Here is a 27,592-nt window from a genome sequence, read left to right as displayed (position 1 = left end):
ACATCTACTCTGATATGAACACTCTGATGCAAAGGAGAAAGTCTAGGGGTTTCCAAAGATGCGTGGATGCGTGAAGTGGATATGTACGTGAGTAGGAGCGTTTGTCAAAAGTGTGTGTGAGAGTAGCGGAAGCTGAGAAGGGGCCTCCCATCAGGCGTAGCAGTGCTTTTATATCCACACCTGGCGCCAGGTGTGGATAATCACCGCTCATTATGCTCCGTTGCAGGTCCACAGCCTGCTGCCTCCATATGGCCAGTATAGGGACTGCAGGCAGGGTAAGCAGGGCACAGGGGGTCGTAACAAAGTGGTCAGACATCTACTCTGATATGAACAGTATTGAAGTCGTTAGCGTCATCACTCTGATATAAACACTATTGAAGTGGTTAGCGTCATCACTCTGATATGAACACTATTGAAGTGGTCAGTCATCATCACTCTGATATGAACACTATTGAAGTGGTTACCGTCATCACTCTGATATGAACACTATTGAAGTGGTCAGTCATCATCACTCTGATATGAACAGTATTGAAGTGGTTAGTGTCACCGCTCTGTAAGGGACTGGCTGGTGTAGGATTCCCAGTCACTGTCGGTTGTGAGTAAAACACTTTGGATAAAAGCGTCTGCTAAACACCTTTTTGTTTAAGCATGACATCTATTTTCATATGTGTTTTAGATTCACTTAAGGAAGCAGGCAAAAGTGGAGGAGATTCCCACATTGCCAATAGTGGCCTGGTTAGATTCCCACATTGCCAATAGTGGCCTGGTTAGATTCACCCATTGCCAATGGTGGCCTGGTTAGATTCACACATTCACAATAGTGACCTGGTTAAATGTAGTAAGTCTAGTGGTAAGCACCAGTGTCCTTTTTTAATGTCTAGCTGCACTATAGGATTATACACAGTTTAATATTACACAGCAAGAGATATTAAAGCCATTGAGCTTTGAGTTTAATATGACACAGCAAGAGATATTAAAGCCATTGAGCTTTGAGTTTAATATGACACAGCAAGAGATATTAAAGCCATTGAGCTTTGAGTTTAATATGACACAGCAAGAGATATTAAAGCCATTGAGCTTTGAGTTTAATATGACACAGCAAGAGATATTAAAGCCATTGAGCTTTGAGTTTAATATGACACAGCAAGAGATATTAAAGCCATTGAGCTTTGAGTGTTCTAGAACTCTGGGTAAAGTTCTCACCGAAGGAGGTTTCTTGTGGAATATTTCCACCTCGTTGCATCACACATTTAAAACCTCAAAGCAGCCATGATGAAAGGTGAGGACACTCTTTTGAAATCTTGACTCAACCGAGACAGGAACTGCATGTTCCCGTTTCACCGCATATGTCTTGCGTCTCACGTGCTGGTTGTCAAGGCGTAGGCAGAAACCCCCCGACATAAGAAACAAACACCATCATTTTGCGTAATACCGTCCATTGTTTGTGCTGTCCTGGGGCCTGCTGTCATGCTCACACGGGAAAATAGTCAAGGCATCGCTGCTGACAGACACCACTGACCGGCAGAAAATGTCACCCATCCAGTATGTTGTGTGTCATTTTAGTCTCCACCTCCGGTGGTCGGCCACAAACAGGTTTGTCTGCCTATATATAACATAACATCCATTTTTAGTCTTCTAATGACCATAGAAACACACACACTCATACCCTTCTGTAGAAACACACACACACACATTCATACCCTTCTGTAGAAACACACACACACACATTCGTACCCTTCCATAGAAACACACACACACACAATTGTACCCTTCCATAGAAACACACACATTTAGTCATTTAGCAGACGCTTTTATCCAAAGCGACTTACATATGTGCGACTTACAATGTATACACATTTTTTTTTACATTTACACTGATGGCACACTGCACATCAGGAGCAATTAGGGGTTCAGTGTCTTGCTCAAGGACGCTTCGACAGGGAATCGAACTAGCAACCTTCTGATTACTAAACGACTTCTCTACCTCCTGTACCACTAATGACCCCACTTTAAGTTTCTAATTGCTAAATAGTTCAGCAAATTATCCTTTAATGTATATAATAAAATGGGAGGTAGGGTTTACGGTCAGTATCTTATAAGAAAGATATAAGTAGCACATTTCAAGCATGGGCATCAAAGGATCCCTTATAATACATTGGATGCATTGCATTGATTGCTTAATTGATTGATTTGCTTATTGAATCCATGACAACAGTTAATTGCACTTGATAAGATTTGGAGAATATTGCAACCTAATATTTATAACAATAACTATTAATATAGCATGAGGTCTCACAAGAGAAAACCTAAAGTTTAATTTTTTCCTTAAAAATCAGGTAGTTTTATATTAGTTTAGTTAGTTTGAATTAGTAGTAATATCAGTTTCAGCACATTCACCCAGCCTCCTATCCTCTCCCTCCACTTCCAGTTATCCTCTTCATCATCTCTTCCTCTCCCTCCACTTCCAGTTATCCTCTTCACCATCTCTTCCTCCTCATCATCTCTTCCTCTTCCTCATCCACATCCAGCTATCCTCTTCATCATCTCTTCATCTTCATCATCCACATCCAGCTATCCTCTTTCTCATCCTCTTCCTCATCCTCCACATCCAGCTATCCTCTTCATCATCTCTTCCTCTTCATCATCTCTTCCTCCTCCTCTTCCTCCATCCACATCCAGCTATCCTCTTCATCATCTCTTCCTCTTCCTCCAGGCTTCTTCCGCTACCAGTTCACGTCCCCTGGTGTGTACTACTACAGCAGTGGCTTTGTGGACGACAGCAACCAGAAGAGTCTGCAGGGGTCGGTGACGGTCCGAGGGGTCGAGGACAGCAGCATCGAGCTGCACGTCACTGTGGGAGACTTCGCTGCTTTGATCAGACCAGGTAAATAATAATAATAATAATAATAATTCATTTTATTTGTAATGCACTCTTCATTCAGAAGAATCTCAGAGTGCCAACACAATCTCAGGTAAACATCACAGTGTATCCGTTCTGATATTAAATCATAAAACAGATACAATGTTATTCATCAAATATCATGGATCATATATCACCTCGTATACATTACTAACATTTGTCCACTATTATAATTGTTATTACATTACATTATTATTACAAATAATTTGGAGAAGTGGTGAAGTGTTTCATCCATGCACCTGACCTCAACATTGGGCTAGATCAGTGGTTCTCAAACTAGGGGTCGGGACCCCAAGTGGGGTCGCCAAACGTTTTTTGGGGGTCGCGAAATGATCCTGCTGCCCTGTGCATCAACATATTAGGCTTTGACATGCTGTATAGTCAGAAATCAGAAATGGTGTTTTCTACTACATCAGGGTGGATAATGAAAACTGATATTGTCCCAGCAAGCAGTCTCATCATTCAAGATGAAACTGAATTTAGACCTATAATATCCTGTCAAAATGTGTGGGGGGTCACGAGACTTGGCAAATGGATTTTATGGGGTCCCCGGACAAAAAGTTTGAGAACCACTGGGCTAGATGACACATCAGGATGTCTACTCCGTCATGCTTGACCAAGGTTGTAAAAGAAAACAAAGCAATGAAACAATCAAGCAAACAGACGAATAAGAATAAGATAAATGAAAGAACAGACAGATACTTGTTCAAAATCTTGATAGCGGCCTGCAAAAAAAGCCATTACAAAAAGATGGTATAAACCAGGTCCCCCAACTCGAGATGAATGGCTGAAAATTGTGAGTGAGATGTATGTGATGGAACAACTAACACACAGATTAAGAGTACAGGCAGAACAATGTGAAGAGAAATGGGTGAAATGGACTCTATTTAAATGTCAATGACAGGTTGATGTTTGAAAACTGTATATGTTTTAGGATCACTTTGTGGAATCAATGCAATCCAGCATGTTCATGGTTGTCATGGTTGTCAAGTTTTTTGTTTTTGTACTATTTTCTGTCAGTCTGTGTGTTTGTTTACTTTTCTGTTCCTCTGTATCTGTGAAAAAACTTTGAAAAAAAATGTGTCAAAAAAGTGTCAAAAAAAAAAAAGTGTCAAAAAAATAAAAAAATAAATAAAAATAAGATAAATGAGCCTTTTTTCCACTCCCCTGCAGCCCAGAGTCGAGTGAGTAGGTCTGTGGAGGAGTGCGTCCCCTCCACCCCTGACTGCCCCGGCTCGGCCGCCTCCTCTAACGGGACCTCCTCGGGGGGCGCAGGGACCTCCTCGGGGGGCGCAGGCCTCTCCTTCAGCTTCAGCAGCTGTGCCAGTCCTGCGGTGCACGCCATCTCGCCCGCCAGCGGCCACGCCCTCGACTTCATCCACATCCAGGGCATGGGCTTCGGCACCCAGAGCTGTGCCATTGAGGTACAATAACAAGTTCCTTAAAATATACTTATATTCATTTTAGAGGTACAATAACAAGTTCCTTAAAATATACTTATATTCTTTTTAGAGGTACAATAACCAGTTATTTAAAATATACTTATATTCATTTTAGAGGTACAATAACAAGTTCCTTAAAATATACTTATATTCTTTTTAGAGGTACAATAACAAGTTCCTTAAAATATACTTATATTCATTTTAGAGGTACAATAACAAGTTCCTTAAAATATACGTATATTCATTTTAGTTCATCCCTGAAATGATGCAACACACCTTAAGATGTTTTAAGGAGACTTGAATTCAACTCCTAAGACTTTTGCTATGCGCAAAGTAACTCATAGATTCTTTAATCTTTGAATCTATGTCCAAATTGTAGCTTGTTCTTGGATAAGTGTGTCTGCCTAAATAGGTAAAGGTTGATGAATATTTGTTGTGCGGTGTTTACAGAGCAATTATAACTGCAGAGAAAATAAAGCGATTATTCTATTTGAGCACATTTAGGAGAGTGACTGACTGAGATGTGCTCTAATGCAGGTGATGGTTGGAGATCACCCTTGCCAGGTTGTCAACAACACACAGACAGAGATCTTCTGCCAGCTCCGCACAGACAGTGGCGCGGACATTGGCATCCCACTTCCTGTCTCTGTCCGAGTGAATAACCTCGGCACTGCCATCAACACCGCACCCAGCGAGTATGACCGGCGCTTCGTGGTTCTGCCCGTGGTGGACTCAGTAAGCCCGTCCAGCGGCAGCACCACCGGGCACACCAAGCTGACCATCAGCGGTTCTGGGTTCTCAGAGAACGTAGCTGTCACAGTGGACGGCCTCCCTTGTGATATTATGTGGGCGAACTACACCATGGTTGTGTGCGGCACGGCCCCGTCCTCCACTGCTGACCGTAGTGGGCCTGCGGTGGTCCACGTGGGCAGCATTGCCTCCTCGTGCCAGGGCGACTGCACCTTCACCTACTCCGCCTCGCTGGCACCACACGTGTTTGGCGTACACCCCGACACAGTCACCGGCAACCTGACGTCCGTGGTCATCAACGGCACCGGGTTCGGCAGCGATGTCGACGACGTGTCCGTCCACGCCGGAGGGATCAGCCTTGAGGTGACGGAGGTCACCGACACCACCATCACCCTCTCCGTTGGCCCGCTGCCCGGCGGCTCTCATCCGCTGAGGGTGGTGGTGATGAGCCGGGGGTTGGCGCAGGGGGGGGGTGGTGCCACCCTGAGCAGCGACGCCCGTGCCACGCTCAGCCCCGCGGCGGGCAGCACGGCTGGGGGCACCCCGCTGGTGCTCATGGGTAATGGGTTCCTGCCGGGAGCAACCAGTGTGAGCCTGGACGGCGCCCCCTGCTGGATCACAGAGGTGACGCCGGGAGAGGTGCGCTGCCTGACCCCTCCTCATGATGCGGCGCTGGTGGAGGTGCTCGTGGAGGTGCTGGAGGTGCTGTACCCGGCGCTGACCTTTAACTACTCACAGGCACACACACCTGAGGTCACCGACGTCAGCCCGGCAACAGGTAGGAACGAACTTAGCCTTTTTTTAAACAAAGCAACTCTTTACGGTTTCAACCTTTTAGAGTTTTTAAAAGCATTTTCAGTAGTAAAGCAAAAATGTTGAGATGGACATCTGACATTCTGATGTCTTTTAAGCATTTAAACTCTTTTGAATTTTTGTATATCCATGAAACAACTTTGTAGTAAACAGTTTTCAAAAAATCATATGAATTTGTGAATTTGAACTGTGTACTCTACTCATGGTAATGTCAACCTAACCCTGCTTTGCATTTCACCCAAATCTGTGGAGAGCTTGATCATTCATTTCATACTGATGTAGGTGTGTGGGTGTTCTTCTGCACAGTATAAACACCTTGATGTCATACTAATCCAAACCGAACCTTTCCTCTCTCCATCTCTATCAGGACCCAGCAACACAGTCATCACTCTAACGGGCTCGGGCTTTGGTTCTGACGCCAGCCTCATCTCCGTGGAGATAGACGGTGTTGCCTGCAACGTTGCCACGGTAACGGACACTCAGGCCACGTGTGCCGTGGGTGAGCACGCCGGCGGCACCTTTCCCATCATGCTTCAGCACAAACTGAAAGGTTACGCCACGTCCGAGGAGGTCTTCAGCTACGAGCTCCGTCTCTCAGGGGTGGTTCCCTCCGAAGGTAAAACACTCTTATCGACCTCAGTGTAAGGTTAAAGGTCATATCGCCTTTGCCTATCGACCTCAGGGTTTCGCTTAAGGTCATATCACATTTGCCTATCGACCTCAGGGTTCAGCTAAAGGTCATATCACCTTTGCCTATTGACCTCAGTGTTCAGTTAAAGGTCATATCACCTTTGCCTATCGACCTCAGGGTTCAGTTAAAGGTCATATCAACTTTGCCTCCGAATATAAACCTAAATCAGATATTTCAATCTGAATAACTTCAAATGTGTTTTGACAATTCAATCATGAGTGTTCTTAAAATGTCTTTACACTTTCCTTAATATTTTTTTTCATATGCTGAAAATATTTGAGTATAGTTCTCTTGCTGCTCTTGTGAATGTTTCAGCACAATTTGCTCAGGTTATTGGTTTGTGTTCTAATTTTATACTGAATCTGATGTTTATTTGTGCAGATCACTGATGTCTTTCTGTCGTCCTACTTGTGTGTGTTTTCCCCTGGTAGGGGGTGTTGGTGGGGGCAGCATCGTGAGCGTTGAGGGCACCGGGTTCGAGCCCAGCTCCTCCCGGGTGTGGATCTGTGAGAGTGAGTGTGAGGTTCACAGGGACACGTCCACCTCTACACACCTCTACTGCCAGGTCCCGCCCGCCAACGGTAAGATGGCATTTCATCTCCAGTACAAAAGAGATCCTATCTAAAGGATTTAACAGTTCATTGGAAGTTATCTAAGAGTTACGACCTCTTGTTCTCTATTGTTCTGTGATGAGCAGCCTTTGTTGATTCGAGAAGGAATGTACGATTTTAAAATAACACAAGATCACGGCGTTTGAGATGTTTGTGATTAAATGTGCGTACTTCAGTGGCTTGCATTTCTAGCTGCGTGCCTGCATGTTAACAGACTATGTGATGCGTCTGCTCTTCACAGGAAGTGATGCGGAGCAACCCTGCCTAGTCACGGTGATGAACGGCAAAGACTCTGTGAACGTATCAAATGGATACTCGTACAAATCCTCCCTGACGCCGGCGGTCACCGAGGTCACGCCTCGCCGAGGCGGCACCGCCGGGGGCACGAGACTGACGATCACCGGCTCCAATTTCAGGTGCGGGCGGAACACAATAGGGAGGGGGAGCCCCTTACATTAGCGCCTCAGGCTGGGGACCATGTTGTCTCAGAGTCTGTATTGTTTTTGGCACCAGAGATGTTTTGATTCCTATGCCTCGCTGGAGGTGTTTTTCATGCTATGTTGAACTCAGTGTCATGAATAGATACCTGAAATCTGTCACTTAAGTCAAAGTTAAGTGAACCGGTTTTAACAGAAATAGATTCATTGAATACATACATGACAATATCATGAAGATGGTTATGATTGGTGTTTTTGCAGGTATTAAGAGTAGCAGTGCTCAAATAACATTGAAAACTTAAATTAATAAAATAATCAGAATACAAATATTAAAATGCCAATAATGGAATTAATAATGTTAATGTAGAATTATTCTTCTAGTCTGAACACTCTTTGTACAACCTTTATCCTTCATATGTGCACAGTGCAGATTCAATGCAATACAATTCAAGATATGAAAGGAAATGTCATATGAAATTCCACTGATATCATTTCTCACATTTCTCAAGTGTTTCTCACCTCTTTCTGCAGCACGAACAGCAGTGAAGTTAGTGTGACCATCGCCGGATCTGTGTGTGACGTGCAGTCTGCCAACCAAACACACCTCGTTTGCGTCACCAACTCCCAGCCCAGGTCTCAGGAGACTAAAGTGCGAGTTCAGATTGGGGACAGGGGCACTGCTCCGATGGTGAGTTCAGATTGGGGACAGGGGCACTGCTCCGATGGTGAGTTCAGATTGGGGACAGGGGCACTGCTCCGATGGTGAGTTCAGATTGGGGACAGGGGCACTGCTCCGATGGTGAGGAGGCTCTTCATCAAATTCACACACACACACACACACACACACATACACACACACACACACACATACACACATACACACACACACACACACACACACACACACACACACATACACATACACACACACACACACACACACACACACACACACACACACACACACACAGTTCCTCACACATAATTCAGTATGGAAGCTAGGTGGAAGACAGGTTATTATTGATTAAGTGGTAAAGTGTAGACATTAGCGCTGTCAGTCTGCCCCAGGGCAGCTGTGGCTACTGAGGTAGCTTACCACCACCGGTATGACTGTGTATGAATGACTACTGGACTCTGGACTCTGTAAAGCGACTTCGGCTATTTAGAGAAGTGCTATATAAGATTGAATTGATTGAATTGATAGACAGGTTGTTGTTGTTGAGTAAGTGGTAAAGTGTAAACAGGTTGTTGTTCAGTAAATGGTAAAGTGTAAACAGGTTGTTGTTCAGTAAATGGTAAAGTGTAAACAGGTTGTTGTTCAGTAAGTGGTAAAGTGTAAACAGGTTGTTGTTGTTCAGTAAGTGTAGACAGGTTGTTGTTCAGTAAGTGTAGACAGGTTGTTGTTCAGTAAGTGTAGACAGGTTGTTGTTCAGTAAGTGTAAACAGGTTGTTGTTCAGTAAGTGTAAACAGGTTGTTGTTCAGTAAATAGTAAAGTGTAGACAGGTTGTTGTTGTTGAGTAAGTGGTAAAGTGTAAACAGGTTGTTGTTCAGTAAATGGTAAAGTGTAAACAGGTTGTTGTTCAGTAAGTGGTAAAGTGTAAACAGGTTGTTGTTCAGTAAGTGGTAAAGTGTAAACAGGTTGTTGTTCAGTAAATGGTAAAGTGTAAACAGGTTGTTGTTGAGTAAATGGTAAAGTGTAAACAGGTTGTTGTTCAGTAAATGGTAAAGTGTAAACAGGTTGTTGTTCAGTAAATGGTAGAGTGTAGGTTTCAAGATTTTGGAATGGAAGACAAACTCTCATCAGACTTGTTTGAATTACTTTGAATATTCCAGCTTCACTCATTTTGTCATTATCACTCTAACTTGCTCTGTCTTATGTTTGTCTTTCCGTTGGGACTCACTTTGTGACACTTTACACACACTGCACACACACTTTACACACACTGCACACACACTGCACACACACAGCACACACACTTTGCTCACCCCTGTGTTCTTTCGTCTGTGTTTGCAGGACCAGGCGGACTTCTTCTACATAGATGTGTGGTCCTCCCGGTACACCTGGGGTGGTCTTTCTCCCCCTGAGAAGGGCTCCTTCGCCGTCATCACTAAGGGCCAGACCATCCTGCTGGACGCCAGCACCCCTGTGCTCAAGATGCTCCTCATCCAAGGTCAGCATCGGCTCACTGATTCATTACATTTACATTTACATTTAGTCATTTAGCAGACGCTTTTGTCCAAAGCGACGTACAAGGGAGAGAATAGTCAAGCTACGAGCAATAGAACCTGGTGTAACAATAAATACTACTTTACATAAGAAATATAACAAAATGAAATAAAAAAGAAGTGCAGAAATGTAACTGCTGTAATTGCAAGTTACGCACTAGTCGAAGTGCCAGTTAGGACGGGAAGTGCTCTCTGAAGAGTTGGGTCTTCAAAAGCTTCTTAAAGGTAGAGAGGGACGCCCCTGCTCTGGTAGTGCTGGGTAGTTCATTCCACCAACGTGGAGCTACAAATGAGATTCAGTGGACAGACACCCTGCTGTACCATACAACCTCAGACAATAAACTGTCACACTGTATATGAGTTAGTTCACACTATTTTACACTTTAATTAAAATGTTATATGATCCATGCCATTCATGTTTACCTTACAGTTTATACACAAATGAACTTTCAGTTTTAGTTTGAGTGTATTGTGGGTAAAGTGCATATTCTATGTTTCTTGTTCTTTTTACCTTTTTTTCTTTTAGAATACTGTAGATTAAATAGTACTGAATAGTCTAACACCCTTTCCCAAATAAAATGTCTAACCCTTGTTCGTGTCCTGACCTCTGACCCCTGACCTCCTGTGATAGGCGGAAAGCTGGTGTTTGATGAGCAGGACATAGAACTTCAGGCGGAGAACATCCTGATCACGGACGGAGGAGCGCTGCAGGTCGGAACCGAGGAGGAACCGTTCCAGCACAAGGCCATCATCACGCTTCACGGGCACCTGCGCTCTCCCGAGCTGCCTGTGTACGGAGCCAAGACCCTGGGGGTGCGAGAGGGAGTGCTGGACCTCCATGGTAAAGATGACAATCAATGAACATTTTTACATTTTTCATTTAGTCATTTAACAGACGCTTTTATCCAAAGCGACTTACAAGGAAATTGCATTTATACATCAGGGCTGTGTTCGGATTCTTAGATAGCTGTCTAATCCTTGATCTCTAGTTGGACAGGTGTCTGACGAGAGAGGTCCTTTCGGGGGAAGTTATCTCAAAAACCGTTGATTTCGAACAGTCTATTAAGATAGGATGTACGGCAACATGACGCTCGATGGTAAAGATGACAATCAATGAATATTTTTACATTTAGTCATTTAACAGACGCTTTTATCCAAAGCGACGTACGAGGAAATTGCATTTATACATCAGGAGCAGTTTAGGGGTTCAGTGCCTTGCTCAAGGACACTTACACACTTGGTAAGGAGGAGTGGGGAGTCGAACTAGCAACCTTCCGATTACTAAACGACTCCTCTACCCCCTGTACCAATGTTTTATAGTGATACACCCATGAACGGAAATGGGGGCGCACCCAGGTGACTGCATACAGTGGTACAGCGGGGCGACAGTGGTACAGTGGTAGAGAAGTCGTTTAGTAATCAGAAGGTTGCTAGTTCGATTCCCTGTCGAAGCGTCCTTGAGCAAGACACTGAACCCCTAATTGCTCCTGATGTGCAGTGTGCCATCAGTGTAAATGTAAACTGTGTATACATTGTAAGTCGCACATATGTAAGTCGCTTTGGATAAAAGCGTCTGCTAAATGACTAAATGTAGTGTGTTTGAAGTCTTAATTCACAGCAGATGAACACAGAGATGCTTCATCATTTTCATGACTTCAGTATAGCAATACAACTGGTTCATGTCTAACCGTAAATATCTCATATCAAATAAAAGAAAAACATGATTCCACAATCATGATTTACACGATTTCCTTTCTAAAAGAGACTAGATTACAAATGTCCGAAAACTGCCTTCCCCAGGGGCTAAAGTTACGTCAGACTGCCCCCCTCGGGTAGGAGTTGACACAGAGAGGTGCTAATCCCCTGACATACACACCACTGTCCCCACCAATGCCCCCGCAGTACAGCTCTCTGTTTACGGTCTGTATCGCTCTCAACCGGTTTCTCCAGGTATCCCCGTCCCCGTCACCTGGACCCGCCTCGCCCAGACGGCTGGGAGCGGCCAGTCCACGCTGGTCCTCACACATCCGGTCACCTGGAGGAGCGGAGACCAGGTGGTCATCGCCACCACTGGTCACAGGTAAACACCAGCAGCAACACGATAGGCACCTGATACCACTCATTATACAATCACCTTTGGATTGTATTTCAAGAAGAAAAAGTTCAAACGAAGATATATTTTTATTGAAAACAGAAAGCAGACAGACATAGTGTTCAGTACCTGATCTGATGAAAAGAGCCTGCTTTCAACACCATTGATTTTAGTCCTCATCTCCCCAAAGGGCTTTTTCAGCTCGCAGTTTATTTAAGCTCTGAAATAAATAAATGAGAGGCTAAAGCCAGTAAAAGTGAAGTCTAAAGCTGACTTTATCACCCAGGCTCGCGCTTCGAGAGGGGGAGAGAGGCGCCTGACTTGATGGCCTTAAATGATCGGAACACCGGTGTTACTATTGAAAATACTGCCCAAACTACCCTGAGAATGACATCCGATCCTTAAAAATAAAAACCTTGACTCCAAATGCTTTGCACAATGTTAAAAGCACATCTTAAGTTATCAGCTGCCAACCACAGGGTTGAGGACATACACGTTTGATTCGTATCTCACGCTAGCACCCCGGAACATTCCATTGACTTCAATGCGTCTCATGCTGAAAAAAAAAGCTGTTGTTTTGGTCAATCTTCATCAATCTCATGGCAAGTCAGCCTTGAAAATCAGCACCCTTGCCTACCAGCCACGTGTGTCTGTGTGTGTGACTCCCACAGGCACAGCCAGAGAGAGAACGAGGTGAGGATCATCTCCTCAGTGTCCTCGGACGGCCGGACGCTCACGCTGGCGGAGCCCCTGGAGTACACCCATCTGGGGGTGTCCGTCACGCTGCCTGATGGGACGGAGTTCGAGGCCAGGGCAGAGGTGGGACTCCTCACCAGGAACATTGTGGTGCGCGGATCGAACAACGCTGAGTGGAACGATCAGGTGGAGGCCTGTCCAGACGGCTTTAACACAGGTGTGCAACTCATGGTTTAGTAAAGTGTCGAAGATGTGACTCATGGTTTAGTAAAGTGTTGAAGTGTTGAAGATGTGACTCATGGTTTAGTAAAGTGTTGAAGATGCAACTCATGGTTTAGTAAAGTGTTGAAGATGCAACTCATGGTTTAGTAAAGTGTTGAAGACGTGACTCTTGGTTTAGTGACTCATGGTTTAGTAAAGTGTTGAAGACGTGACTCTTGGTTTAGTGACTCATGGTTTAGTGTTGAAGATGTGACTCATGGTTTAGTAAAGTGTTGAAGATGCAACTCATGGTTTAGTAAAGTGTTGAAGATGCAACTCATGGTTTAGTAAAGTGTTGAAGACGTGACTCATGGTTTAGTAAAGTGTTGAAGATGTGAAGATATGACTCATGGTTTAGTAAAGTGTTGAAGATGTGAAGATATGACTCATGGTTTAGTAAAGTGTTGATGTGACTCATGGTTTAGTAAAGTGTTGAAGATGTGACTCATGGTTTAGTAAAGTGTTGAAGATCAACTCATGGTTTAGTAAAGTGTTGACTCATGGTTTAGTAAAGTGTGTGACTCATGGTTTAGTAAAGTGTTGAAGACGTGACTCATGGTTTAGTAAAGTGTTGACTCATGGTTTAGTAAAGTGTGTGACTCATGGTTTAGTAAAGTGTTGAAGATGCAACTCATGGTTTAGTACAGTGTTGACGATGTGACTCATGGTTTAGTACAGTGTTGACGATGTGACTCATGGTTTAGTAAAGTGTTGAAGATGCAACTCATGGTTTAGTAAAGTGTTGAAGATGTGACTCTTGGTTTAGTGACTCATGGTTTAGTAAAGTGTTGAAGACGTGACTCTTGGTTTAGTGACTCATGGTTTAGTAAAGTGTTGAAGATGTGACTCTTGGTTTAGTGACTCATGGTTTAGTAAAGTGTTGAAGATGTGACTCTTGGTTTAGTAAAGTGTTGAAGATGTGACTCTTGGTTTAGTGACTCATGGTTTAGTAAAGTGTTGAAGATGTGACTCATGGTTTAGTAAAGTGTTGAAGATGCAACTCATGGTTTAGTAAAGTGTTGAAGATCAACTCATGGTTTAGTAAAGTGTTGAAGATGTGAAGATATGACTCATGGTTTAGTAAAGTGTTGATGTGACTCATGGTTTAGTGGTGTTGAAGATGTGAATCATGGTTTAGTAACTCATGGTTTAGTAAAGTGTTGAAGAGGCAGCTCATGGTTTAGTAAAGTGTTGAAGATGTGACTCATGGTTTAGTAAAGTGTTGAAGATGTGACTCATGGTTTAGTAAAGTGTTGAAGATGCAACTCATGGTTTAGTAAAGTGTTGAAGATGTGACTCATGGTTTAGTAAAGTGTTGAAGATGTGACTCATGGTTTAGTAAAGTGTTGAAGATGCAACTCATGGTTTAGTAAAGTGTTGACTCATGGTTTAGTAAAGTGTTGACTCATGGTTTAGTAAAGTGTTGACTCATGGTTTAGTAAAGTGTTGAAGATGTGACTCATGGTTTAGTAAAGTGTTGAAGATACAGCTCATGGTTTAGTAAAGTGTTGACTCATGGTTTAGTAAAGTGTTGACTCATGGTTTAGTAAAGTGTTGACTCATGGTTTAGTAAAGTGTTGAAGATGTGACTCATGGTTTAGTAAAGTGTTGAAGATACAGCTCATGGTTTAGTAAAGTGTTGACTCATGGTTTAGTAAAGTGTTGACTCATGGTTTAGTAAAGTGTTGAAGATGTGACTCATGGTTTAGTAAAGTGTTGAAGATGCAAATGTAAAAACTGTACTCGCGCATGCACCAACAGTGTTAATAGGGTATTTTTGAAAGATATAATCGACAGTATACCCTGTGTTAATGATTATCGTTTTTGTGATACCACGTGATTTTTAAACGCAAATGTTTAGTATATCGTGAACATACTGTACAGCAGTTAAATGCCCAAATATAAACTATATCCATCTTGGTTGGGGGGGTCAGGTGAGTTTGCGACACAGACCTGCTTCCAGGGGAGGTTTGGAGAGGAGACAGGAAGTGACCAGTTTGGAGGTTGCATCATGTTCCACGCCCCCAGACCTGGAGAGAACCTGGCCATCGGCAGAATTGAACACGTTGAGGTACAGTCCCATAATCACTAACCTGGCCATCGGCAGAATTGAACACGTTGAGGTACAGTCCCATAATCACTAACCTGGCCATCGGCAGAATCGAACACGTTGAGGTACAGTCCCATAAATCACTAACCTGGCCATCGGCAGAATTGAACACGTTGAGGTACAGTCCCATAATCACTAACCTGGCCATCGGCGGAATTGAACACGTTGAGGTACAGTCCCATAATCACTAACCTGGCCATCGGCAGCTTTGAACACGTTGAGGTACAGTCCCATAATCACTAACCTGGCCATCGGCAGGATTGAACACGTTGAGGTACAGTCCCATAATCACTGATAAACCTGGCCATCGGCAGGATTGAACACGTTGAGGTACAGTCCCATAATCACTGATAAACCTGGCCATCGGCAGGATTGAACACGTTGAGGTACAGTCCCATAATCACTGATAAACCTGGCCATCGGCAGGATTGAACACGTTGAGGTACAGTCCCATAATCACTGAGGTTCTTTCTCCATAACTTTTGTTGTGTGCATTTATACTTTTTGATATTCATCATGAACTGACTACTACCAGCTACTGGGACGACTTAGCAGTTTAATCCTTCTCTCCATAAGGAAATGATAATGTTGACTAAATCCTTTTCTTTAACAGCTACCTACTTTTAATCCCATTTTTATAATTCAGAAGTTTCAGATTTTTAATCCTGTTTTCAGGAATATTCATTGTATTACAGAACACAGCTCTATGTTATGATGCACTCTCACTGCAGTGTTGATGCTAGAATCGGAATGTTGGAATGTGTTGGAATATTAGATGTTGGAATATTGGATATTATGATGACGCATCATTGGAGAGCCTGGGAGGGGTCTCATTAGAGTGTGTCACCCTCCACAGATCTTCAACGCAGGCCAGGCCTTCCGTCTGGGCCGCTACCCCATCCACTGGCACTTGATGGGCGACGTCAACTTCAAGTCCTACGTGCGCGGCTGCGCCCTCCACCAGACCTACAACCGCGCCGTGACCATCCACAACACGCACCGCCTCCTGGTGGAACGCAACGTCATCTACAACATCATGGGCGGCGCCTTCTTCATCGAGGACGGCATCGAGACGGGCAACGTGCTCCAGTACAACCTGGCCGTGTTCGTCAAGCAGAGCACCAGCCTGCTCAACGACGACGTCACTCCGGCCGCCTACTGGGTCACCAACCCCAACAACGTCATCCGGCACAACACCGCTGTTGGCGGGACCCACTTTGGGTTCTGGTACCGCATGCACAAGAATCCCGACGGTCCCAGCTACGACCCGAACATTTGCCAGCAGCGCGTGCCGCTGGGCGAGTTCGCCAACAACACGGCCCACTCCCAGGGCTGGTTCGGCTTGTGGATCTTCAAGGAGTACTACCCGGTGAGGGACGGCAGGTGCCGGAGCAAGGTGCCCGAGCCCGCCGTGTTCCGCTCGCTGACCGCCTGGAACTGCGAGAAGGGGGCGGAGTGGGTGGACGTGGGCGCCGTGCAGTTCAACGGCTTCGTCATGGTCAACAACGAGAAGGCGGGCATCGAGGGGAAACGCATCATCAGCAGCTACGTCCGGGACTTCAGCGAGGAGGCCGGGGCGGCGGTGGTCAACAGCACCCTGGTTGGCCACGTGGATGAGCTGTTGCTGGGCGATGACTACTGCTCGACCAGAGGGGTCATCCTGCCGCTGGACGACGGCATGAGCGTCCTCTCCAGCACATTCATGAACTTTGACCGGCCAGGCTGCACGGCCATCGGAGTGGCGGCGATTGACGGGACCTGCAAGGAGCGCTGCGGGGGATGGGGGGCCCGGTTCTCTGGGATCCAGTACTACAACTCGCCCCACAAGGCTGGCTTCAGGTGGGAGCACGAGGTCAACCTCGTCGACCTGGATGGCTCCCTCACAGGTACTCAAACAACACACACCACAAAATGGGCTCCGAGGCCTTTGGTTACTTTGATTACTTATACATCTAAATAATAACTTCAGATGAATATTTATCTTTTATCGTTGCTGTGACATACACAGTTGATTAGATCATTGCCAACAATACCTCACCAATCTCGCAAGGACCTGATTGGGTCCATGTTCTGACCTCTCTGTCATGACCAGGTTCCTGTTACGACCTCTATAATATGTAATTTGATAACCAGATTCATGTTATGATCTCTTGATGTGTTATGACCTCTGAAAGATGTTATGACCTCTGTAAGATGTTATGTTATGACCTCTGTAATATGTTATATTATGACCAGGCTCTGCGGGCAGTAAGGTGGTGCCAGCGAGCCCCCTGTTGGACCCGGCCCTCTGCACATCTCACGACGACTGGAGCGTTGGCTTCCCCGGGGTCATCTGTGATCCCAGCGTCAGCTTCCACCGCCTGGCCTTCAACCACCCGACGCCCACCTCCCTGGAGAGCAACCTCGCCATCTTCTCCAATGACTTTGGTGAGTCCTCTATGCACATACTGTATACATACATGTGTGCATTCACATACGCATATACACACACACACACACACACACACACACACACACCTCCCTGGAGAGCAACCTCGCCATATTCTCCAATGACTTTGGTGAGTCCTCTATGCACATACTGTATACATACATGTGTGCATTCACATACGCATATACACACACACACACACACACACACACACACACACACACACAAACATACATATGCATACAAGTGCACATTCATAGACGCACATGAAATAGTGAGTGAAAAAGTGTGAAGGATTTCACAAAAGTGACACAAAGGTGACCCCTTGTGGAGGCACTAGCATGTCTACACATAGTACCACAAGCAAAGGAAGTATTCTTTTCCCTGATAAGTGCAATAGTGCAATAGCATCTCTACACATTCTATACCCTGATAATCAAGAGTGCATTAGCATATCTACACATTCTATACCCTGATAATCAAAATCCTTAATTTTTTGGATAACGATTTTACTGCCATATCTGTCTGTGTTAATCTCCAAACAAGACAAATCTTAACTCTGTATCTTAGACAAAAACCCATTCTATCTACATTCTATTCTACCCATTCTATACCCTGATAATCAAGAGTGCAATAGCATCTTTAGCACTAGCCTCAATAGCATCTCTAGCACTAGCCTCAATAGCATCTCTACACATTCTATACCCTGATAATCAGGAGTGCAATAGCATCTCTAGCACTAGCCTCAATAGCATCTCTACACATTCTATACCCTGATAATCAAGTGCAATAGCATCTCTACACATTCTATACCAGGGGCGGCTCGTCCATAAGGACGATTGGGGCGACGCACTGCCTAGGGAAAAAAAAAAAAAAAAAAAAAAAAAAAAAAAAACAACTCCTTATTTATAAACGCAATATCTTTCTAAGTCGCGTAAATGACACGTGCATTTAAATGTAATAATTTTTTTTCTGTCGGATTCTACCACTAGACCGTCTGATCTGCCTCTGTATGTCATTGTCGAATCAGGTAACAGTCGTTCAGTCAGCCTAAAGTCGTGCTTCAAATGGCCCCACCCCTTCTGGGCCGATTTGGGGCGAAATGAAAATCGCCCCAGACCTCTCCCATTGACTCCCATGTTAAATCCATTTTTTTCACAAAACAGAGCTCTCAATGCATTCTCTATGGCTTCCGGGAGGGCTCGCCCCTCCTGGTCTTGTCATAAGTAGTGGACGTAAAAGCCTATACGAACGTCATACAGCTTCGACGGAGGCATATTCTGTCAAGATGGCTGCCCTGTCCAGTGCAATAACTCGATTCGCTCTTTTGACAGAAACTCCTTTTTAGTCGGCGTACTAATGAAGATAAATTGACAACAAAACAATGAGGACTTCCTAGACCAAATGTATCCATTCAACAGGTTTCTACAAAGGGAGGGAAATTATACATCCAAGAATTGGAACGAAAGAAAATCGCGTGGCTAATGCGGTCTGTATTTCATATACCACTGTCACTTTTCATAGGTTTTACAGTGTGTTTCACAGTTCGCTTCTTGCACTAACACTGAATATTTTTTTATGTGATGACTTATTTTGCTTTTGTAAGCCAATACTTTCAAGATCAGTCAATAAATATTGTTGTTTTTGACTTATGTTACCCCTTCTTTATGATGTTACTGGACATATCATGTGTCCTGTTAAGCTATGTTACATCATACAACATTTGAGACACGTGGATAATGAAAAAGTGGGATAATTTAATGTGGAGCCACATCATGTTTGCTTATGAAGGCTCCTGGATGCAACTTTCTTCCATAGCTTTCCACCTGTAACTTGCTACTCTAGTTATGTAGCAAGAGGGGACATATTACTGTTGTGTGCTGCCAATAGTGGACAAAAAGGTATTGCTGTATGAGTTAATCAGCTAACTTAATGTACTTACTGAATGGGTCGCCTTAATCATTATAGAAAAAATTGCCCCCCCTGAGAATTTTTTCAGGAGCCGCCACTGTTCTATACCCTGATAATCAAGAGTGCCATAGCATCGCTAGCACTAGCCTCAATAGCATCTAGCACTAGCATCTCTAGCATCTCTACACATTCTATACCCTGATAATCAAGAGTGTTGCACCGTTTGCTCTATAGGTGCAAGTGAGGTTCCATACATGAAGAAGAGGATGACTCACAAGTTTGGCTGGATGGCGATGCTTCCGTCTGGACAGACATACAGGTGGCACTTTGATGGCGTGGCTCAGATCACCAACATATCATATGACTCCACTTTCTATGGGTTTAAGGTAAGCCACATGACCCATCAAAATAAAGCTGAAGTGTTTGGTTTAGGTTTTCTTTAGTTTCTCCTAATTCTCATCTTGGCCATTCTTTCCTCCTTCTCTGTCCTCTGTCATACTCACACACACACACACACTCACACACACTCACAGCGCGACGAGTTCATCATCATCAACCACAATCTGACTCAGAGTCCAGACAGTTTCTTCATCATGGACAAGAGAAATGGCTCCTCCTCCCCTCTGACGAATGATGATAATGTGAATGGAGACTGGTATATCGACGAGAACACCAACAACCTGTACTACTTAGGTAAAGTGTCTCTACTGCCCCCTAGTGGTCAACTCTGACCACCATTTCTCCTCTGTGTCTGTTTCACGACCCTTCAATAGAATAATTTGATGTGGTTGAAACCAATGCCCTTCTTTCAAATATCAATATTTCTGCCACATATCATAAAAGGTTTATGTATCATATTTTGTGTAATAGTAACACAACCACACTACTGCCAGGGTGTGTGCATGTTGTGTCCTGAGAATCCTGAGCGCATTGAGGAGTTGTCCTCGGGAAGTTAGATAATGGCCAAGACCTAATGACTTTGGTTCAACTCAAGACACTTTTAATATATGCATACCCCACTTCTAATTCTAGGCATCACACTCACTACACACACTGCAGTGGATAAGACATTGACTCCAGTGAACTAGACATTGAACAGCTTGACAGGCTAAGATATTCACTGCACTGGTTAGGACACTTAAGTGGCTTAGATATCGACTGCACTGGCTACCACAGTAACTGCACTGGTTATGATGCTAACTTGTAAGGCTAAGATATTGACTCCACTGGCTAGCACAGTAACTGCACTGGTTATGATGCTAACTTGTAAGGCTAAGATATTGACTGCACTGACTAGCATGTAAAGTGCACTGGATGAAAGACTGATTGCCGTGCACAAGACACATAAGACTGATCTGCCTGTCTCTGCCTCTCTCAGTGTCCGGACAGGACTCTCACAGCCGCCGTAGACGTCGTTCCAGTGTGGACCCCGAGGTAGTGGACAGGAACGTGGACTTCAAGGTGTTCAGCTGCTTCTACCCCACCTGCCAGCCCCCCCCTCCGCCTCCCCCAGCAACACTGCCCCCGCTGCCCTCACGAAGGCCTGATGACTTTATGTGAGTCACACACACACACACACACACACACACACAGCCACATGTACACACACGCACACACACACAACCACACACACACACACACACACACATACAGCCACATGTACAAACACACACACACACACACACACACACACACACACACACACACACACACAACCACACTGTCAGGCCACCCACCCACACGTTCACTGATCCGGGGGGGCCGGGGTGGTTTCGGGAGCTCAAGGAGTCAGATTCTGAGGTGTCTGGCCCAACTGCCACAGCAGCTGATCTCCTGATCTCCTGCTGGCTGGTCAGGGCCTGACCGTGTGTTTCCATTATCTTTTCAAACTCAGTGTAGTGCAGGGATTGAACCCTTGAGGCCACCGTATTGCTGAACCAGTGTGTAACAATGCTGAGAAAAACACAGATCAGAAGAAAAAACAGAGGAAGGGAAAGTCCCAAAAAACACAGAAGATCTAAATGATTAACTAAAGATATAACAGCCAAAAACAGGGCAGACAAGCCAGGTAAATACACGCTCCAGAACAAGTCAAAAACTAAAAACATCTAACTGCTAACCAGTAAGAAAGAATATCCAAAAACTCACGGGTAGACAAGAGATTACTTCAACTTGGTGACTTGAGTTACACAGACCACTCAGTGATGAGTTTGCCAAAGGGCCAGGGATAAATACTAAGTGAATTGGTCATGTGACTAACTGATGAGCAGGTGGGAACACAAAATGGTGGCAAAACAAACAGGCAGGAAGTAAACATGACAGGTGAAAGGTCGGGGTAAAAGCACATGGACAACAAAACACAAAGCACATAGAAACACAACAGGCAGAGTGTCTTTGGCGGCCTCTAGAGGGCAAACAATGTTCCAACTCGTGACACACCCACACACACACACACACACACAGTTGTAACAAACTTGCGTCTAAAAGCTTCTCATTTCATTCTGTACAACTACAGCTCCTGGTCCAGTGAGTCCTTCTGGCTCTCGTCTGCTGAGAACAACTTCACCGTGCCTAGAGAGGGCTCTGATGTGGTTATCCCAATAGGTAACCTGTTCCTCCTTTAATGTAGTTCACCGTGCCCAGAGGGCTCTGATGTGGTTATCCCAATAGGTAACCTGTTCCTCCTTTAATGTAGTTCACCGTGCCCAGAGGGCTCTGATGTGGTTATCCCAATAGGTAACCTGTTCCTCCTTTAATGTAGTTCACCATTAGAGAGGGCTCTGATGTGGTTATCCCAATAGGTAACCTGTTCATCCTCTACTGTAGTTAACAGTTCACTCAGTGTTTAACACTGCTTCTAGAAACACAGTCATCTGATGTACACATACACATACGTACGTGTCCACATACATGTCTGAATGCACTGTTCATACTGTCCACACACTCCAGTATCTCCATCACTGACATCAACCATCACGAGCACCACCATCATAGCCTTCTTTACCTTCATCGTCCTCATCCTCATCATCATCATCAAACACCACCGCCTCCACAATCTTCTTCACTTGTTTTGCGTCCACAGGGTCTTGGATGGTGCTAGATGAAGACACCCCTCCTCTGAACAGATTGACGGTGCAGGGTGTCCTGGAGGTCCCCGATGACATGAACACCACGTCCTCCTCTCGCTCCAGACGCTCCACAGCCAACACAATCGTCCTGGACGCCACCTACATCTCCATTCAGGTGCGCTCACACAGAACCCCTCCCCGTTGCAAGTCATGTTTCTGTAATGTTGTAATGTGCAAGTCATGTTTCTGTAATGTTGTTATTGTAAATGTATGTGCTTATGTGCTGAGGTTCTTTTCCTGTTCCCACACTGTACTCCTCTAGGAGCATAGTCTGGGGGTTGCCTTTTTTTCTCTCCTCCCCTCTCCTCATGTTATGCTGTAATTTCTCCATATAAAAAAGTCAACCTAAAATTCCCTCAGGATTAATAAAGTATCCATCTATCTATCTATCTATCATTTAGAAACATTTAGTTTACACTGTTCTCAAATATTTGAGGTTCTCAAATATTGTAAGTTGGTTTGGACAAAAGCCAAATAGCATAACTATAACGATATACACTGCAATTTAAAAGGTCAGGGGTCACTTGGAAATGTCCTTGTTTTTGCAAGAAAACCAAATGGAGGATTCTTTGACGAAAGCAAAGTTAGAAAGACACGATTATTATTTCAATTAAAAATCATTATTCCTAACCTTGTCAATTACTTTTTGCTGTGATATTGTGTTTTTGATGTGTTGGGATATTATGGGATATACTGTACCAAACGTAAAAAAGAAACAAACAGTTTTGTCAGGGAGACCTACAGTGTCAGTGCCATCTCCAACACCAAGATAAATCACGTAGTTAAGCCTATTGTGTTCTATCACGTAGTTAAGCCTATTGTTTTCTGTCCTGCAGGGAGGTCGTCTGATAGCAGGCTGGGAGGACGAGCCCTTCAGCGGGGAACTGCACATCGTCCTGAGAGGAACTCACTACACCCCCGACTGGCTGCTGCCCAACGGCCCCAACCAGGGCTCCAAAGTGCTGGGTGAGGACCTAACCCTAACCCACAGCACCAGCCATAGCTGAGGCGCAGAGCAGTGAAGATAGCTTTAGTGTGCTAACGATAGCATTGAAGACTCAGGGTGCTAAAGATAGCAGTGAAGATAGCTTTAGTGTGCTAAAGATAGCATTGAAGACTCAGTGTGCTAAAGATACCAGTGAAGACTCAGGGTGCTAAAGATAGCATTGAAGACTCAGTGTGCTAAAGATAGCAGTGAAGATAGCTTTAGTGTGGTAAAGATAGCATTGAAGACTCAGGGTGCTAAAGATAGCATTGAAGACTCAGGGTGCTAAAGATAGCAGTGAAGATAGCTTTAGTGTGCTAAAGATAGCATTGAAGATAGCTTTAGTGTGCTAAAGATAGCATTGAAGATAGCTTTAGTGTGCTAAAGATAGCAGTGAAGATAGCTTTAGTGTGCTAAGGATAGCAGTGAAGATAGCTTCAGTGTGCTAAAGATAGCATTGAAGACTCAGGGTGCTAAAGATAGCATTGAAGACTCGGGGTGCTAAAGATAGCAGTGAAGATAGCTTTAGTGTGCTAAAGATAGCATTGAAGACTCAGTGTGCTAAAGATAGCAGTGAAGACTCAGTGTGCTAAAGATAGCATTGAAGATAGCTTTAGTGTGCTGAAGATAGCATTGAAGACTCAGTGTGCTAAAGATAGCAGTGAAGACTCAGTGTGCTAAAGATAGCAGTGAAGATAGCTTTAGTGTGCTAAAGATAGCAGTGAAGATAGCTTTAGTGTGCTAAAGATAGCATTGAAGACTCAGGGTGCTAAAGATAGCATTGAAGACTCAGGGTGCTAAAGATAGAAGGGTGTAATCTGCCTACTGAGAAGCAGAGTCCTGCCACTGTCATGGAAGCAAGAAGTCTATGTTTACTCTTTTATCATTCCTGTCATGCAGTATAGTGCATAGTTTCATACTTGCATCCCAGGAATCTAGGAATTGTACAGTGTGCAAATATTGCTGCTCTCCTCTTTTTGCTTGTTTGTCCATGCTAACATTGCTACATACAGTTTAATGGTAGTTCCAGTGTATTGGTATTATACAGAATTTGGCTAAATATCTGATGAGTAATGAGACATCCCTGCGGCCTCTGCTCTGCCACAGGTGTGTTTGGCACTCTGGACCTCTATGGAAAGCCCCACGACGTCTACCACACCAAACTGGCAAGCACCGCGTCGGCTGGCACAGACACCCTCACCCTTCGTGAGGCGGTTGACTGGCAGGTAAGGGTCTCTCTGAGGGGGTTTGGCCCCAGACTCTAAGGTGCTCATTGCTACGCTTCTGGCCAACAGCAGTATCATTTACAACAGGGGGCCTTTATTTGAAGTGTGATGTGACTGAACTGTGATGCATCACATCAATGATGGTGTTAATATTGACAAAACTACCATTTTTATAAAAAAAAATGACATTTTATGGGCAATCTGCTGTTTAACATCATCTGGAACCTTGCAAGGCCGATGCTGACGTAGAGTCAGCCATTATGGAGTTATCTCCGTCAGGAAATGGACCACAGTTTCACTTGAATAGTCCATGAGGGTTGAGTAGAGTAATAGTCCATGCTGAGGGTTTAGCAGAGTAATAGTCCATGATGAGGGTTTAGCAGAGTAATAGTCCATGCTGAGGGTTTAGCAGAGTAATAGTCCATGCTGAGGGTTGAGTAGAGTAATAGTCCATGTTGAGGGTTGAGTAGAGTAATAGTCCATGTTGAGGGTTGGGTAGAGTAATAGTCCATGTTGAGCGTTGAGTAGAGTAATACCTGTGATGTGTTTGAATAGTCCATGAGGGTTGAGTAGAGTAATAGTCCATGTTGAGGGTTGAGTAGAGTAATACCTGTGATGTGTTTGAATAGTCCATGTTGAGGGTTGAGTAAATACCTGTGATGTGTTTGAATAGTCCATGTTGAGGGTTGAGTAGAGTAATACCTGTGATGTGTTTGAATAGTCCATGTTGAGCGTTGAGTAGAGTAATACCTGTGTTGTGTTTGAATAGTCCATAGTTGAGTAGAGTAATACCTGTGTTGTGTTTGAATAGTCCATAATGAGCGTTGAGTAGAGTAATACCTGTGTTGTGTTTGAATAGTCCATGCTGAGCGTTGAGTAGAGTAATAGTCCATGTTGAGCGTTGAGTAGAGTAATAGTCCATGTTGAGGGTTGAGTAGAGTAATACCTGTGATGTGTTTGAATAGTCCATGTTGAGGGTTGAGTAAAGTAATACCTGTGATGTGTTTGAATAGTCCATGTTGAGGGTTGAGTAGAGTAATACCTGTGATGTGTTTGAATAGTCCATGTTGAGGGTTGAGTAGAGTAATACCTGTGATGTGTTTGAATAGTCCATGTTGAGCGTTGAGTAGAGTAATACCTGTGTTGTGTTTGAATAGTCCATAGTTGAGTAGAGAAATACCTGTGCTGTGTTTGAATAGTCCATAGTTGAGTAGAGTAATACCTGTGTTGTGTTTGAATAGTCCATGCTGAGGGTTGAGTAGAGTAATATCTGTGTTGTGTTTTAGGCAGGGGATGAAGTGGTCATCTCCACCACCAGCTATGACCCATGGCAGACAGAGAAGAGGACCATATCCGCCGTCTCTGATGACAGAAGGACACTCACACTGAGCGAGCCGCTCACACACACTCATATCGGTCAGTCTCACACACACACACACACACACACACACACACACACACACACTCACACACACACACACACACACACACACACACACACACACACACTCACACACACACACACACACTCACACTCACACACACACACACACTCACACTCACACTCACACACACTCACACTGAGCGAGCCGCTCACACACACTCATATCGGTCAGTCTCACACACTCACACACACACACACACACACACACACACACACACACACTCACACTCACATCGGTCAGTCACCCCAAAGACACATTACTCCCTACTAAAGCACATTTTAACAGGGAATTAACAGTATTGTTCTGAGTCTTGAGACAATTTAGAGGGTTACTGCTATCATGAGCTTCATGTTTTCATGAAGACATATGCAAGTAAAACATCAGGAGTCTTATTGATGGCGCTCTTTTGAAAAGAAGCACATTGACTCATTTGCCATCAACCTTTTAAGATTGTACTGCTATATTACTACACATGATTCAGTACCAACACACACACACACACACACACACACACACACACACACCCTCCTAGTCTAGATTGTACTGCTATATTACTACACATGATTCAGTACCAACACACACACACACACACACACACACACACACACCCTCCTAGTCTAGATTGTACTGCTATACTACTACAATTGATTCAGTACCAACATATAATGGAAAAGAACGTATTATCAAAAGAACACAGAAAAGAATGGTCTTTGTTTTGTCTTTTAGGGGAGACCTATGGTGTCAGCGGCACCTCGAGGACCTACACACTGGCAGCAGATGTGGGGCTGCTGACCAGGAACATCAAGATTATTGGCCACGCCCACGCTGAGCTGTACAGCCAATCGTTTGGCGCTCGCCTGCTGGTGGGCACCTTCTCAGAGGGAGGCATCGACTACAGAGGTAACAGATACAACAGCCAACACAGACACAACGAAATCTTATCGGGAGATTGTGTGTCAGTGTGTGTGTGTGTGTGTGTGTGTGTGTGTGTGTGTGTGAGAGAGAGAGAAAAGGGAAAAAAACATAATAATAAGTTTATCCTACTTTACTAATATATCACAATACATCATGACATGAGAGGATCATCATGATATTCTATATAGGTTGATATGCGATATGCCACAATATAGCATGTTAAACCGTGACGTGTTTTTCTCTTCTCAGGAGAAGCTCAGATAAGGAATGTGGAGTTTTACCACACTGGACAGGAGGGATGGTCCGATTTCTACGACCCGCGCTACTCTGTAGCTTTCGTCAATTTGGGAGAGGTGAGAGGAAACACAAACACACAAACACACAAACACAAACACACAAATCACATTTCTATTTCAGGCAACCACACTTTGACTTCAAACACTGAAGTGGTATAGATTGGCCCTCCTTCAGTGAAGCCCTGTCAAATGCTAACTGCTATGTGAC

At 44.3% G+C, this 27,592-nt stretch overlaps 1 protein-coding gene across 1 annotated transcript in view; it reads left to right on the top strand.

The window, feature by feature from the left end:
• LOC105890374 (PKHD1 like 1) overlaps positions 1-27,592 on the top strand; it is an 87,500-nt gene that overhangs the window by 38,359 nt on the left and 21,549 nt on the right. The window contains exons 37-60 of the mRNA XM_042710721.1: positions 2,714-2,884; positions 4,094-4,344; positions 4,900-5,890; positions 6,293-6,541; positions 7,048-7,197; positions 7,469-7,643; positions 8,196-8,352; positions 9,680-9,836; positions 10,523-10,732; positions 11,842-11,971; positions 12,655-12,896; positions 14,875-15,011; positions 15,907-16,936; positions 17,286-17,477; positions 19,624-19,775; positions 19,923-20,082; positions 20,768-20,945; positions 21,905-21,993; positions 22,472-22,632; positions 23,354-23,483; positions 24,610-24,728; positions 26,015-26,144; positions 26,900-27,073; positions 27,338-27,441. Of these exons, the coding sequence (XP_042566655.1) occupies positions 2,714-2,884; positions 4,094-4,344; positions 4,900-5,890; positions 6,293-6,541; positions 7,048-7,197; positions 7,469-7,643; positions 8,196-8,352; positions 9,680-9,836; positions 10,523-10,732; positions 11,842-11,971; positions 12,655-12,896; positions 14,875-15,011; positions 15,907-16,936; positions 17,286-17,477; positions 19,624-19,775; positions 19,923-20,082; positions 20,768-20,945; positions 21,905-21,993; positions 22,472-22,632; positions 23,354-23,483; positions 24,610-24,728; positions 26,015-26,144; positions 26,900-27,073; positions 27,338-27,441 (5,639 nt within the window). The remainder of the gene's footprint in view (positions 1-2,713; positions 2,885-4,093; positions 4,345-4,899; positions 5,891-6,292; positions 6,542-7,047; positions 7,198-7,468; positions 7,644-8,195; positions 8,353-9,679; positions 9,837-10,522; positions 10,733-11,841; positions 11,972-12,654; positions 12,897-14,874; positions 15,012-15,906; positions 16,937-17,285; positions 17,478-19,623; positions 19,776-19,922; positions 20,083-20,767; positions 20,946-21,904; positions 21,994-22,471; positions 22,633-23,353; positions 23,484-24,609; positions 24,729-26,014; positions 26,145-26,899; positions 27,074-27,337; positions 27,442-27,592) is intronic.

Source organism: Clupea harengus, chromosome 19 (genome assembly GCF_900700415.2).
Source record: "Clupea harengus chromosome 19, Ch_v2.0.2, whole genome shotgun sequence".
NCBI lineage: Eukaryota > Metazoa > Chordata > Actinopteri > Clupeiformes > Clupeidae > Clupea > Clupea harengus.
Note: the sequence above shows the minus strand (reverse complement) of the source record. Positions and strands in the feature narration are given on the sequence as shown.